The 16,660-nt window shown below is 40.4% G+C and overlaps 1 protein-coding gene across 1 annotated transcript; it reads right to left on the bottom strand.

The window, feature by feature from the left end:
- Positions 1-5,455: 5,455 nt before the first annotated feature.
- Positions 5,456-14,555, bottom strand: LOC117511513 (anionic trypsin-2). Its single transcript, XM_034171526.1, has 5 exons — positions 14,411-14,555; positions 13,684-13,837; positions 6,290-6,431; positions 5,933-6,193; positions 5,456-5,768 (listed from the first exon to the last, which is right to left on the bottom strand). The coding sequence occupies exons 1-5, from the start codon at positions 14,553-14,555 to the stop codon at positions 5,613-5,615; spliced, it is 858 nt and encodes a 285-aa protein (XP_034027417.1). The 3' UTR covers positions 5,456-5,612.
- Between the last annotated feature and the right edge of the window lie 2,105 nt (positions 14,556-16,660).

Genomic DNA, 16,660 nt, shown 5'->3' with positions numbered 1-16,660 from the left:
GACTGCGCATGCGTGAGATTGACAGGTCGACGTAGTGAATTATGTCCTGCACAGCCCTTCAGCATGTATGAAAGCCTGGTTATGTACATAAAAATATCGTGTATTTATTCACTTATTTTGTATAACCTATTTAACCAGGTTAGTCCCATTGAGATCGAGACCTCTTTTACAACGGAGTCCTGGACAAAATGTAGGATACTTATGCAAACACGCAAACTCCACACAGAAAGACCACGGGGGAATCAAACCCAGGTCATGTTCTTTGACTTTATTTACCTCAATTATGGAGGAAAAAGTGAAGGATTTTCTTTCACCAAAACATCCAATCTAGTCTTACATCTCAGCTGTACCTTCTGGCAAACTGTAGCTGAACTTTCAGGTCTTCTTTTTAAGAAAATCCTCCTCTATACTTATCTATGTAAATAAAGTCCAATATTCGGTGACTTGGAAATGTTCATATATCCATCCCCTGACTTGTCTGAAGAAAACTGCCAATACAACTGATTATTTATAGGGATTATACCAAAGGGGCCCATTACTTATGCAATTCATCATCTTGGCTTTTATATTTTTAATTAATTTATATAAAGATGTAGAGATTTGCTTTGAGTTTGAGTTTAAAGAAGATAATTTTTGAAATTTTTATGTTGAGAAGCCTGATTTACTTTTTGTATTTGAAATGGCATAAACAAATTAAAATGTGTGAAATACCAAGAGGCCCAATTCTTTTAAGGACACTGTAGCTGTAGAGACAAAAAGTCCAAATTTCAGCTTTCTAAGTCATAATTAGATGCAGAAGTCTTAACTAGTTTTGGTATCAATTACTTATAAAGACAAAATTTTGATTTAGTACCCCATGAATTTACTTTATGGGGTACTACAACCCCAATTCCAGTGAAGTTGGGACAGTGTGTGAAATGTAAATAAAAACAGAATACAATGATTGCAAATCCTCTTCAACCTATATTCAATTGAATACACCACAAAGACAAGATATTTAAATGTTCAAACTGATAAACGTTTTTGTTTTTGTGCAAATATTTGCTCATTTTGAAATGGATGCCTGCAGCACATTTCAAAAAAGCTGGGACAGTGGTATGTTTACCACTGTGTTACATCACCTTTCCTTTAACAACACTCAATAAGCATTTGGGAACTGAGGACACTAATTGTGAGCATCATGACTGAGTCTAAAAGGAGCATCCCCAAAGGCTCAACCGTTCACAAGCAAAGATGAGGCGATGATCACCACTTTGTGAACAAGTGCATGAAAAAATAGTCCAACAGTTTAAGAACAATGTTTCTCAACATTCAATTGCAAGGAATTTAGGGATTCCATCATCTACAGTCCATAACATAATCAGAAGATTAAGAGAATCTGGAAAACCTACACGTAAGCGGCAAGGTCGAAAAACAATATTGAATGCCCGTGACCTTCAATCCCTCAGGTGGCACTGCATTAAAAACCAACATCATTGTGTAAAGGATCTTACTGCGTGGGCTCAGGAACACTTCAGAAAACCATTGTCAGTTAACACAATTCGTCACCACATCTACAAGTGCAAGTTAAAACTCTACCATGCAAAGCGAAAGCCATACATCAACAACATCCAGAAATGCCGCTGCCTTCTCTGGGCCCAAGCTCATTTGAAATGGACAGATGCAAAGTGGAAAAGTGTGCTGTGGTCTGATGAGTCCACATTTCAAATTGTTTTTGGAAATCATGGATGTCGTGTCCTCCGGACAAAAGAGGAAAAAGACCATGCAGATTGTTACAAGCGCAAAGTTCAAAAGCCAGCATCTGTGATGGTATGGGGGTGTGTTAGTGTCCATGGCATGGACAATTTACACATCTGCGATGGCACCATCAATGCTGAAAGGTACATCCAGGTTTTGGAGCAACACATGCTGCCATCCAAGCAACGTCTTTTTCAGGGACGTCCCTGCTTATTTCAGCAAGACAATGCCAAGCCACATTCTGCACATGTTACAACAGTGTGGCTTCATAGTACAAGAGTGCGGGTACTAGACTGGCCTGCCTGCAGTCCAGATGGCACATTATGAAGCGCAAAATATGACAACAGAGACCCCAGACTGCTGAACAACTGAAGTCGTACATCAAGCAAGAATGGAAAAGAATTCCACCTACAAAGCTTCAACAATTAGTGTTTGAGTGTTGTTAGAAGGAAAGGTGATGTAACACAGTGGTAAACATACCACTATCCCAGCTTTTTTGAAACGTGTTGCAGGCATCCATTTCAAAATGAACAAATATTTGCACAAAACCAATAAAGTCTATCAGTTTGACCATTAAATATCTTGTCTTTGTGGTGTAGTCAATTGAATATAGGTTGAATAGGATTTGCACATCATTGTATTCTGTTTTTATTTACATTTTACACAACGTCCCAACTTCATTGGAATTGGGGTTGTAATTAAAAAAGGTTAAAAATTAAATTTTAGTTAACTATTATTCACTACTTGGGCAGTACGGTGGCTTAGTGGTTACCACTGTTGCCTCACAGCAAGAAGGTCATGGGATTGATTCCCACCTGTGGCCTTTCTGTGTGGATTTTACACGTTCTCCCCCTGTTTGTGTGGGTTCCCTCCGGGTGCTCTGGCTTCTTCCCACACCTAAAGATGTGCAGGTTAGATGAATTGGAAACGTTATAATTGTCCAGGTCTCCCTTGTAAAAGAGATGTTGATCTCAGTGGGATTAACCTCGTTAAATTAAATTAAAAATAATTAATTATGACTTATATTAGAAAGTCAATATTTTGTCAGTGTTTGACATTCATAATTTAGAAAGAATTTTTGTTTTTCATCATAGTTTTGACATTGTGCATTTTTATGTCAAACTATAACTGTTGGTTTCAGTAACAGGTGAGAATCTGATTGGTAGTTTTTTTTTTATGTATAAGTCACAACACGGCCATGAATAATTACGTGACTTTCTCTGGGTCCTTTGTGCTCAGCAACCTAGTTTGTACTCAGTTTATGTGCCCTGTCTATATCAAATAGGACTTGTCCTTAAAACATTTGGCCGCACTCGTTGTAGGTCTGTCGAAACGATAGTAAATCAAGCTCGCTGTGCACTTCCAAATGTTCAATTCCCATTCTGGTTCAGTGCAAGAACAGAGACCAACACGTTCTTGACAAATTGTATATTTGGTTCCTAAGCTAGTTCCAAAATCTTCATAATACCTTACCTTTAAAGATCCAAAACATTGAAAAGTACATTTGATGATTAGTTAGTGTTTTGGACGATATTTCAAACAGAAAAGACGAAAAGGCCATTTTGGGTGCATATAAAATAACCTTACGACAAACAAATCTAAGATAAAATACTCACTCGTGAAGATGATTGTTTACATTTCAACAAGGTGAAATGATGCTGGTATACTGTAACATCACCATTTAAAGTGGGCCATAAACAACACACAAATGTGCTTTTTTTAAAGTTTGTTTTGATTAAAGTTACATAGCCTTAGGTTGCAAACAGACACTCCATAATGACAGCTATAAGATGTTAAATTGTATTACTGTACGTGGAAGTCCAAATGTGATTTACGCTATACCTCAGGGAACAAAAACCATTCATGGGTGATTCTTAGACTAGGGGCACTTTTATGTCCCTTGATCATATTTTATGAAAAAAAGAAAAAAGGCGAAATTTCACACTTTTATAGTTATCTTTACAATGAAAGTGTTTTAAGAAATTTGTCCTAGTAGTCTATGATGACTTTTTCACCTTTTTTTCAGCATCATTATATGCAAATATTGCCGTTTTGTGCTTGTCCCACACCCAGACTTATGATCTTCAATGATAAAAATGAATAGTAAACAAACGTTTTTTCTAATGTTTTAAAATATCTCTGAATAAAATATCAGTAAAATAATCAAAACATAATTGGGGTATTCAATGTCATACAACTGTTGTGATTTTTTTAAAAATGAAATGTAGTTGTCCCACACTATTGCCGTAATTTCCACCACAACACTGTAATGTCCCTTTAAACAGTTTGTATGAAAGATTGTTTGGGTAGTTTCTATGGAGATAAACAGTAACATCAGAGCACATGTATATAGCGCCAAATCACAACAAACAGTTGCCCCAAGGCGCTTTATATTGTAAGGCAATGGTGTGGTGGAAATTACATTTACAAGGCCAATAGTGCCCATAGTTAAAGAATCACCCTCATATTTATTAAGTAAAACAGCTCTCCTTTCTATGGTGTGCAGTCTGAATGAACAGTCTGAGGTTTACACAAGTATTCAGCTTGGCAAAGAGTTGCATGTTCAGTATTAAATGTACCAGTTTTCCAGGTCAGACCCAACTTTTTCATCATGTTTGGTGATAGACAGTTTAATTGTCAACAGAAGCTGGTGAAACCATCCTTCATATCAGAGATTAAATTAAAACAATTTAATAAATCTTGTCCAGCAAAACTCAGTAACATAATTTTATTATCCAGCGTGGTGGAAGTTTATCTTTAATCACAACTGTAGCATAAAACATTGCAAAAGTAAGACTTAACACACAAAGATATAAAATACTGGAAAATGAATCATCATTCCTAAGACACACGTTTCATCAAAGTTATACATGCATTCAAGAATATATATTATAAAATATATTTATTCATTTATTAATTTTCTGAACCTGGTTAGTTCTGTTAAGGGTCACTGGGGGATTGGAGCCTATAATATCAAATATATTAAATTAAACTGACAGTTACATAGTCACAAATATAATAATACTTTAAGAATAAGAGACTTTTATAGACATTCTTTTTAGTAGATGCATAAATGTACACTTCCACGAGAGCAACAGTTCAAAGTATTGACACAAGAAGTGGTTGGTGTCTTTCAACATAGTTTATTTTACACCCTTTCCATATTAATAATTTCAAAGTAAGGCTTAATTAGGATTAACAAAATTACAAAGCCAAATTCTATTGTGTATTTTTTTTTTCCTAAGTAAATACATACTAGTGAACACAATTCTTTGCATTAAACATCAATTTCAGCATTTGTTGCAGTGTGATTGATTTATATTCATTCATTTTTGCATACCCGCTTACTCCGATCAAGAGTTGTAGGTCGGGGGGGGGAGGCAGGGTACACCATGGACAGGACATCAGTCAATAGATTGGGGTTCTGACATAGACAGACACACAGACAGTCATGCAGACGTCACACAGAAAGGACCAGGTGGGAAGCGATCCCAAGACCTTCTTGTTGTGAGACAACAGTGGTAACCACTAAGCCATAATAATATAATACTAATGATAATAATATAATTCTCTACATTTGACAAACATATTAACATATTTATATAAATCACTAGATGTACCAATGACTATACCATAATATCAAATCTTATTCTATAAAAGCAATTTTTTTTCCAACATTTTTAAATTTGCCAAGTCAATACAAATCTCATTTCTAAAAATGACTGCAAGTCTGACACTAATCAGCCCTGTGCAGCAGTTTGCAAATCATGTTGGAGTATGAAAGATGACAAGTACACAAGTAAAGAGGGCTGGAGGGTTCCCACTATCATCATCAGAACAGTTGGCCATTGCAGATTCTTCTTCCAGACAGTTGTTCAGGGTGTGTTTCTGTTGACAGTGTCTGTGATCCAGTCAACGAAATTGCTCACTTTGGTGTAGACTCCAGGGAAGTATGGGTGGGCGCAGCTGATACCCCAGGAGACAATACCCACTAAGTAGCCATTGCACATAAGGGGACCTCCTGAGTCACCCTATGGAAAACCAAGTCAGCCATTTCAAAGCATTGCATGTTCTGCATAGAGCTAAATTAAACAGACTACTCTGTTAATCTTGTTACATTTGGGATCTGATTTATTGCGTCTCTCTCTATCAATGTCGATGATCGTGCACAAAGGTTTAAGAGAGCTTTCTGTACCTGACAGGAGTCTTTTCCTCCATTTGTGTCTCCAGCACACACCATATTGTCAGTGATCTTTGCGTACCATCTGTATTTGTCACTACAATCGGTGTCGATCTCCACATCTACAGCACGTAGCACAGGTGAGGGAGAATAACTGTAGATGTTCGTCACACCCCAGCCACTAACTGTGCAGACGTCACCGTTGTTCAGAGTCATGTTCAGCATAGGCAACGGAGCGGGTTGGAGGTTGACGTTTAGCTTCACTGGCCAACTCATCTGCAACACAAAGCACATCATAGCACCACAGTTACGGATTAGTCTGGGTACACCTGGGTGTCTGCATAGGTCTGTGATCTGTTGGAACTCGCCTACCTTGATGAGCATGATGTCGCTGTCAAATGTTTGACGGTTAAACCAATTATTCTCAAATATCTCTGAAACTTTGACAACCTGCTCAACGTTTTCCCATTTGTACAGGTTATGTTCACTCAGCACGACCGTCAGGAGCCTCGGCCTGAGAGCCAGCAGATACAAGTACATGACAGTTTATTTCATGGTTTTTGTAAAATACAGAACATAATGAAATGAGATCTTCCTGATTAAAAAATATGCTGTCCTCTTTACGCAACCAGATAAAATGATTTAAAATCAATCTTTGGAACATTTTCTCTTGTCTTCCTAATGTTATGGAGTAGATGCCTGAGCCACTCCACCACCAGCACAATGCACACCAAACCCTAAATGTAGCTGTAAAAAAAGGTTTTATTTTATCTATCACAGGATCTCACAGGAGAATATGAATAATGAATGCACAATAAACTATCATCTTTAATTTGAGGGTAACTTCAGCTACAGCACATGAACAGTGTGTGGATTACAGCAGAGTCTTTGGTTGTAAGTAAGTCGTGTATATCACCCCTGACACCCACTGGCACGGGTTCTTATCCCCTGACACTGTAGTGTAAAACTGATCAGAGTCTACGACTCCCCCTGGAGAGTATGACCATCCATTGCAGGTTATTTCCTCAATTAAGGCACGGAACCATGTATAGCTCGGTGGATAGAAACAATGCAGATGGAGTATGTCATAGAACCCATGTCTACATACGAGGTCTATTAGAAAAGTATCCGACCTTATTATTTTTGTTCAAAAACCATATGGATTTGAATCACGTGTGATTACATCAGACATGCTTGAACCCTCGTGGGCATGCGAGAGTTTTTTCACGCTTGTCGGTTACGTCATTCGCCTGTGGGCAGTCTTTGAGTGAGGAGTCGTCCACCCGCTCGTCGATTTTTTTCATTGTTTAGGAATGGCTCAGAGACTGTTGCTTTGTTTGATCAAAATTTTTTCAAAACTGTAAGGCACAACTGAGTGGACACCATTCAATAAATTCAGCTGGTTTTCGGTAAAAATTTTAACGGCTGATGAGAGATTTTGGTCTGGTAGTGTCGCTTTAAGGACGATCCACGGCGCCTGACGGCGATCTGCGCTTCGAGGCGGCAGCGTCTCGCCGTTTCAAGTTGAAAACTTCCACATTTCAGGCTCTGTTGACGCAGTAAGTCGTCAGAGAACAGAGAACTTTCAGAAGAAGTCGGCATGAGGAGTTTATTCGGACATTCCATTGTTAACGGTCATTTTGTAATGAAAGAACGTGCGGGCAGAGTCGCATGTCGGGCTGGACCCGACCGCGGAGGGTCGCGGCAGGAAAAACACCTCCGTTGGAAATCTTAACGGGCAAGTTGGAACATGCCCAAGCTGTTAAACAATTTCTCAGTTACTCACTTGTTGAAAGCCATTAAAAGCCGCCTGAATTCTACAAATGGTTTTCAACACGGAGGTGTTTTTCCTGTCGTGGCGCACACAGATTTGCCGAGTCGTCACGGAAACGACTCGGCGAATTTGCACGTACGTCTTTCATTAAAAAAATGTCCTTAAACAGTGGAATGTCCGCATAAATTCCTCATGCCGGCCTCTTCTGAATCTTCTCTGTTCTCTCACGATGTCCTGGGTGAATTAAGCCTTAAATTAGGATGTTTTCAGCTCGAAACAGGCCGACGACAGCGCCTGGAAGCGCTGCAGGACGTCCCGCTCCGTGGGAAGTCCTTACACTGACAGAAACACCCCATAATCTCTCATCAGCCGTTAAACTTTTCACAGAAAACCAGCTTAATTTCTCGAATAGTGTCCACTCGGATATTCCTCACAGGTCCAGAAAAAATTTTGATAAAGCAACGTGCGCCGTCTCGAGCAGCGTGTGAAACAAAGGAATTCAGCCGAGAGGGCGGGACCACATCTCACTCAAGGCCTGCCCACAGGGAAATGACGTCACCGACACGCGTGAAAAAACTCACGCATGCGCACGAGGGTTCAAGCATGATTGGTGTAATCGCATGTCATTCAAATCCATATAGTTAAAAAAAAATAAATAAAAGGGTCGGTTTATTATCTAAGAGACCTCGTATATATTGGTGTCATGGTCCGGTCTGTTTTAGATTCTAGCTCTGATCATTGATGAACAATGTCTATAAACTCTGATGATTGATTCCAAAGTTATGTAGCGCCATGGCCTCGATTATCCTAATTAAATAAATACATTAATGTTGTCTCAACAAAAACCTGAGTTTTCAACTGGAGACAGAGACTGTGTCTCCACCCCCAGTTGTGAAATTTTTAAGTCATCTGGTGATCTTCAGATAAGTTTGGAGACATCCCCTGATGGCTCAACACTGCTTCACAGAGGAAAAACAAAACTGTAATTCAAAGTTCTTCAAAGGGGAGCCCATGCCTTTTTAATCAGTGAATTTTTGGTCATTATGAATTACATGACATTATAATGGCTACACGTCAGAATCTGAGCTTCTCCAGGCCTGAAGAACCCACTTTATAGCCTCAAGCTAAGACAGAATCTCCTCATCTGGGAGGACACCTTCCCCCATGACAAGACCTGGTCATAAAACTTTGTCTTGACAATCGGCTTTTATCTTGAGGTTTAAAGCAAAGGGAAAGACCTTTGGTTTGAAATAAAAATAATTAGATCAGTATTTCTTTCATTTATATCTAAAGACTTATAATGTTTGTTTGTATTGATTATTCAAACACAATGCTTTGCATGTAGTCATTACATTTATTGATATGTGTTCTTGCCACTGATGTTGTTTAAGTGTGATTCTGCCCCATCATCAATATGTTGATGAAGTATTCTGCCTTAACCAAATGGAGTGTTTAAGTACCTATTATTAATGTGTGTCCATTTGAGTGTCTGAGAACAAATAGTATTTCAAATTAATTAATGTGTTTAAATAGCTGAATCATTTGGCTCTGCCCTGTGAACATGTGGTCTGTGAAACTACACACCCTAAATGGGCAGAGTTTGGTGACATCAGTCCCCCATTAAAAAGTTAGAACAGAGTCTTCTCTCCCTTCTCCATGCTCTCTCTCTGCCGCTCTTTAACGCTTAATTTTTATTTTTGGGCCAAGGCCCCATAGCTAAGCTAAGCTAAGCTACCACATGGCCTTAACCATATCTTTGTGTGTGGGCCATCATTTTTAAGGGATCTCACCAAATTAAGCAGTTGGTTGCTGAGCTTTTTTTTTTTGCCAGATTTGTGTTATTTCCTCATGTTTACATGAAAAACTCAACAAATAATATCACTGCAATTGTTGTGAAAGTGTCGTGACACGGACCCACAACAGGGGACGTTAATGAACGGACAATGGATAAGCCAAAAAGTAACAATTTAATGTTGTGAATCGCACAACGAAGTACAGACAATAACAATATGGTGGAATGTCAATTATACACAAGGTGACGTGTGGGCAGGCTCGACGATAGAAGACGTCTGGCGAGAGAAGAGCCGGATCCCACACAGCTTCCACCACCAACGGATCTGAAGAACACCGGAGCCGCCAAGCCCTGCGCCCCAGGTGGCCACTGTCTTCAGCAGTCAGACCCGGTACTGCTGGCAGAGAACTGAGACAGTACTGATGAGTGTGAGTTCGCACACTCAGTAATCCCACCGTCAGTGTTCTTTAAGGAGGGAGCACCTCCACCTCCAATCACACACTCGTGCAGCTCCTGTTTAACCACTTATCTGGTTTGGGGTGTGAGGCGAAGCCGTCGCAGTCCACACCAAACGCCACAGATAAGGACACACCACAGGAAAACGGCTGCAAAGAAGTTCAGATTATTACTTAATGTAAGTCAGCAGAGAAGTTAACTGAATGGTAGGTGATTTCTCGGCGGGGAGGTGGAGTTGCAGTCCGGCCTTTAAGGTGGTGGTGATGATGTGGATGAGTGACAGCTGAGGCTGATGACGAGTAACAGCTGTCACTCCCGGTTGCTATGACGCCCTCTCGTGCTTGAAGCCCGCACTTCAAGCAGGGCGCCATCTGGTGGTGGTGGGCCAGCAGTACCTCCTCTTCAGCGGCCCACACAACAGCAATTGTGACTTTTATGGTCAAAGCACCAAATTTTGCATGGTTGAAAGTATTCACAGCAGTTAACTTTTTTGACATTTCGTTATGTTACAGCCTTATTCCAAAATGGAGGAAATAATTTTTTTCCCTCAAATTCTACTCACAGCACCACATAATGGCAACATTATTTTTTTTTTATTTTTGCAAATTTATTAAAAATAATAAAACTAAGAAATCACTTGTACATAAGTATTCACACCCTTTGCTCAATACTTTGTTGATGCTCCTTTGGCAGCAATTACAGCCTCAAGTCTTCTTGAATATGATAGTATTGGTGGATTGCTGCAGAGATGGTTGGCCTTCTGGTTCTCCTCTCTCCACAAAGGAATGCTGGAGCTCTGACAGAGTGACCACTGGGTTCTTGCTCACCTCGCTGACTAAGGCCCTTCTTCCCCGATTGCTCAGTTTAGACGGATCGCCAGCTCTAGGAAGAGTCCTGGTGGATCTGAACTTATTCCATTTACAGATGATAGAGGCCACTGTGCTCAGAGGGACCTTCAAAGCACAAGCATGTTTATGTATCCTTCCCCAGATTTGTGCCTTGAGGCAATCCTGTCTCTGAGTTCTACAGACAATTCCTTTGACTTCATGCTTGGTTTGTGGTCTGATATGCACTGTCAAGTGTGGGACCTTATATGTAGACAGGTGTGTGTCTTTCCAAATCATGTCCAATCAACTGAATTTACCCCAGGTGGGCTCCCTTTTACCTGTAGAAACATCTCAAGGATGATCAGTGGAAATAGGATGCACCTGAGCTCAATTTTGAGCTTCATGGCAAAGGCTGTGAATACTTATGTACGCATGATTTCTTAGGTTTTTTTTTTTTTTTTAAACAATTTGCAAAAATCTCAAAGAAAAACTTTTTCCACATTATCATTACGGGGTATTGTGTGTAGAATTTTAAGGAAAAAATTATTTTTGTCCATTTTGGAATAAGGCTGTAACATATAGCCAAATGTGGAAAAAATGAAGCGCTGTGAATACTTTCCGGATGCATCCTACCAAGCTCATTCATCCCCTTTTTGTAAAAGCAGTGTAATTGTGGGTGGAACGGATTCAGCGTGTAAGAAAACAGAAAACAACACTTGGAACATACAGACACAAATGGAATGTCATGGCCAACAACACCATTGCTGCTTGTGCTTTATTGCAAGCTCAACTAGCGCACCGCAAACTTCCGCTAACACTAGTTTCCAATTCCACAAAATTTTACCTTGAAAAAATTTTTCTAGGTCAAAGTTGTGTTAGAAGTGACTTTTCATAAGCTAAATTAGATCTGATAAAATGTCAAGAGGAGTATGTATATACAGTAGTGTTCAGAATAATAGTAGTGCTATGTGACTAAACAGATTAATCCAGGTTTTGAGTATATTTCTTATTGTTACATGGGAAACAAGGTACCAGTAGATTCAGTAGATTCTCACAAATCCAACAAGACCAAGCATTCATGATATGCACACTCTTAAGGCTATGAAATTGGGCTATTAGTAAAAAAAAAAAAAAAAAAAAGTACAAAAGGGAGTGTTCACAATAATAGTAGCATCTGCTGTTGACGCTACAAACTCAAAACTATTATGTTCAAACTGCTTTTTTAGCAATCCTGTGAATCATTAACTAGTATTTAGTTGTATAACCACAGTTTTTCATGATTTCTTCACATCTGCGAGGCATTAATTTTGTTGGTTTGGAACCAAGATTTTGCTGGTTTACTAGTGTGCTTGGGGTCATTGTCTTGCTGAACAAAAAACACCTCTGTGTTGGAAACCATTCGGAAGATTCAGACGGCTTTCGGTGGCTTTTCAGTCGAGTGAGTATCCGAGAAATTGTGTAACAGCTGGGCATGCCACAACATGTCCTGTGAGACTTCCAACACGGAGGTGTTTTTTGTTGTGCGCCATGAGCGGCTCCGTCCCGATGCGCCAATTCCTCCGCACGTCTTTCATTACAAAATCTCCTGTAACAGTGGAATGTGCCGCGAAAGTGCTGATGTCCACATTTTCTGCAATTTCTCTGGTAGTCACACGACGTCCCGGATCGACACAGCCTTCACTTTGGAAATGATCTGGTTGTTTCAGCCTGTCGATGGCTGTTCGGAGCGCGGCGCGCCCTCCGCCGGTGTGAGCCGTCTTTAATCCGGTTGTAATGGTCCTTAATCTATGTGACGCCGATAGAATCTTCACCAAAAGCCATCTAAATTTTCCGAATGGTTTCCACCTGGCTGTCTCACACAGTTTCTGAAAAAAATTTCATGGAGCAAAGCGGCAGTCGCTCAGCCATTTTCCCTGACAATGAAAATCCGACGAGGGGGCTGGACCAGTGCTCACTCAAAGCCTGCCCACAGGCGAATGACGCAACCGACAGGCGTGAAAAAACTCACGCATGCGCATGAAGGTTCAAGCTTGGCTGATGCAAGCGCACATGATTCAAATCCATCTAGTTTTTTAAAAAAATTAAAAGGTCCGTTACTTTTCGGACAGACCTCGTAAACTCCATGTAACTGCAATTTTGTCTCTTGCTACTGGTACATCGTCAAGACAGGTTCTACATATTTGTTCATGCCCTGTGGCTCCAGAGGAGGTGGTCCATCCATCCAGTTAAGCCTTCTATGGCCAGCAGAGGGGAACGGAGAAGTAACGGCGTACTAGCAGAGGTGATGTAGTGGTAGCCGAGCTCATCTCTTGCCGGCATTTTAGCATGAAATTTAAAGATTTTAAGCATATTGAAAATTTTTCCAAGATCAGATCAGCTTTGCTCGACTGAAGTTGACTTAGCTCCTATGGAGTCTGGCAGACCTCACCGGGACCTTCTCGCTGTGAGTCAACGGTGCTAACCACTAAGTCATTGTGCAGCCTTACATACCTGTACCGCATATTTAAAATTTATAGCAGAGGCATGTCAATGCTAGAGTTGCTGTTGATTATGTTTCAGAAATCCTCTATTCCCAACGAGAACAAAACACTGAAGATAGATGTAGATTTCAGATAGAGGAGCACCAGTTGTTGCACTCCTTCAAGCTGTGATGTCATTTTGGTAATTGAACTAGTTGTATTACCTTGCCTCTTCAAAGCAGTGCTGGATAAATATGGACAATCACAGGGTCATGAGAGGCACATCATAAAATAACCTAAATTACCCCAAATATGGATGCTGGATTGACTTGGAAATAATAATTTGAAGGAAATTAATAAATAAATGAACATTTTCAATTAAGTATGACATTCTGTAATAAATACACACATAAATACAAGATACACAAATACACGTCTTATCTGGTGTCAGTACTTACGGCCTCCAGCAGTGGGCAGCAGACACCACCCATTGAGGATTAATGAGAGTTCCTCCACAGTAGTGTCCCCAAGAGTAAAACTGTAGGGAGACCTGATATTTGACAGCATATTTCTGAACCTCATAACCTCCTATGATCCTCGATGCAAAAGTCTCTGCAAAAATCAGAATGGGCTGGGTCAGGTGTTTGGGATGCTGTTTGATATCAGTTTAGTTTGCCACACACACACACACACAATGTCCAGTACACTGTTCTCTGATTTATAGAAATGGGAAAGATTATGTTCTTGACATATGAATCCACAGGAATGAAAAATTCACCTTAATATACGTAGGACTTACCTGTTATTAAAAGTAACAGTACGGTAGCCCATAACAGTTGACCCATATTTCTCCTTTTTCCCTGTAACGTAGACCCTGAGGTTAAGGCAGTTTCAGTATTTATCCTGCAGCTAAGCCATACATTGAAGACAAAATGGTTTTTGTTTGTTTGTTTGTTTTAATGTGAGGAAACCTTCAGTAAATGACAAAGCGGTGCTAGCAAGTGAATGTTCCACCAGTGACTCCATTCTATTAGAGCTCGATTACAGTCTGACAATAAAGTAAATAGTATTACCTTCATTTATTTTCATCAGATAAATATTCTAATGCATTTTTGAAAGATACCTAGATATTGGATGAGCAAATATAACATTTGAGTAAAAGGGTTAGAATTAGTGAAAACCTACCTCTATGTTCCCCGTAGACAGTAACCTTCAGAATAACAGCAACTGGTGTGACAAGCGCTGTCCTTTGGACTTTTATAGAGTAACTGTATCCTTGTCCATATATTTTGTTGAAACCGCTGCCTGATTTGGCATGGTGGTGTTTCATAGTGGAACAATGAAACTGACCTACTACATGACAAAGCTGCGTTGTTATCTTCTATTATGAGCTTAGTGTCCTGCTGGTGCCTTGGGATCTGATGGTATCTGGAGAGAAACACCCCACCACAGTTATTGTCAAAAGCTCACACAAAATAAATTTCCACATCTTTGAGGTTGTGGAGAAATCAGCTCTGTGGGCATGGCAGCAAGGACATAGCTAGTTGCTATATGGTGTTTTACCTCAAAGTCTTGGATTGAAACACAGTTGGGGGTCCTTCTGTGGGACTTTTACTGCTCTGTACTCCCACAGTTCAACAACTAAGTTAATTGTCTAAATTGCCTTTAGCCATGAATTGTGGTCTCTCAGAGTTGCGGAAGGCTTCAGTTTACATAGATGATGAAAACAATAACGGGGATTTCGGAAGACCGTTTTAAAGTGAACTGCCTGGTAGTCAGCAACAATACCATTTACAGTTATGTTTCACATCACGTGTTCCTACATTGCCTAAAGAAACATTATTATCTATTATTGACTGTTCTGCAGTTAATTTTTAGGCTTGGCCGGCAGCTCATATCTCTGCTCAGTCTGATGATCAGGTTCAACAAAGCATTCCTCTTGTCGGTCATTTCTGTTTAGGATCACACAAGCTTGAGTCTGCCTTGTGTGATACTTGCTTCACGTTTGAACTTTGTTCTGTGTTCCTGCTGGCTGCCGTCTCTCTGTCCACAGCTCCATCACTAAAAGCTCCCACAGCCAACTTCCAGGTTCTGATTACACCAATCTTGCCTATACACAGCTCCTGGGTGGGGGCTTCTTAGCCACCTGAACTTGCCTACTTTTTCACCCAAATTGACACCCGATATAGGAAATGCTTTGCTACCTGATTGCCTCATTCTGCTGAGCTTCAGTGCCAGCAATTCCTGCCCGGCATCTCTATATCCCTCTGGTCCCTTGGATTTTGACTTTGTTTGATCCTAATTTGTCGACCCCCACCACCCTCTTCTTACAGTCACATGCTTTCCTGGCCTGTTCACCTGGAGGGATCTGACAGGTTGTCACTACATAGTGGAGTATTGTCACAGTTTTGCTCAGTCTGGTTTTTCACCTTTGTTTTGACACGTCCTAGTGGCTCATTCTTAGTCATGAATAGAAAGTCACAAATTTGACTTTTCAACATACACAGTGATAAGGTTGAAAGAGGTGCTGCACATTTCACATTCAAATGGGACTATGATGTTTAAACCACAGGAACATCGAGCAGTGTTTGCCATCTGACATGTTACTAATGTTATGTAGCTGTTCTGTTATGCAACATTCTTGACCTTTTGGACAAATGGTAAATGGACTGCATTTATATAGCGCTTTTCCATCTGCATCAGATGCTCAAAGCACTTTACAATAATGCCTCACATTCACCCCGAAGTCAGGGTGCTACCATACAAGGTGCTCACTACACACCGGGAGCAACTAGGGGATTAAGGACCTTGCCCAAGGGCCCTTAGTAATTTTCCAGTCAGGCTGGGATTTGAACCAAGGATCCTCTGGTCTCAAGTGCAACGCTTAACCACTAGACCATCACCTCTATCTCAAACCATGGCCTTTATACCATAATATGTTACATACTCCATAGATACTCAATGATAGTGGAATATTCTGATCCTTTAACTCTCATAACTGTGTAGATCCATCACCAAGAAATGGAAATGTCATACTATATCTCATCCAGTCTGTCGTCTGAAGACCCGCTTTTATTCAGACACCCTCTCTACTTTTAAGATTAGGCTTAAAACTTTCCTTTTTGCTAAAGCTTATAGTTAGGGCTGGATCAGGTGACCCTGAACCATCCCTTAGTTATGCTGCTATAGACGTAGACTGCTGGGGGGTTCCCATGATGCACTGTTTCTTTCTCTTTTTGCTCTGTATGCACCACTCTGCATTTAATCATTAGTGATCGATCTCTGCTCCCCTCCACAGCATGTCTTTTTCCTGGTTCTCTCCCTCAGCCCCAACCAGTCCCAGCAGAAGACTGCCCCTCCCTGAGCCTGGTTCTGCTGGAGGTTTCTTCCTGTTAAAAGGGAGTTTTTCCTTCCCACTGTAGCCAAGTGCTTGCT

The sequence above is a fragment of the Thalassophryne amazonica genome, chromosome 6 (genome assembly GCF_902500255.1).
Source record: "Thalassophryne amazonica chromosome 6, fThaAma1.1, whole genome shotgun sequence".
Lineage (NCBI taxonomy): Eukaryota > Metazoa > Chordata > Actinopteri > Batrachoidiformes > Batrachoididae > Thalassophryne > Thalassophryne amazonica.
Note: the sequence above shows the minus strand (reverse complement) of the source record. Positions and strands in the feature narration are given on the sequence as shown.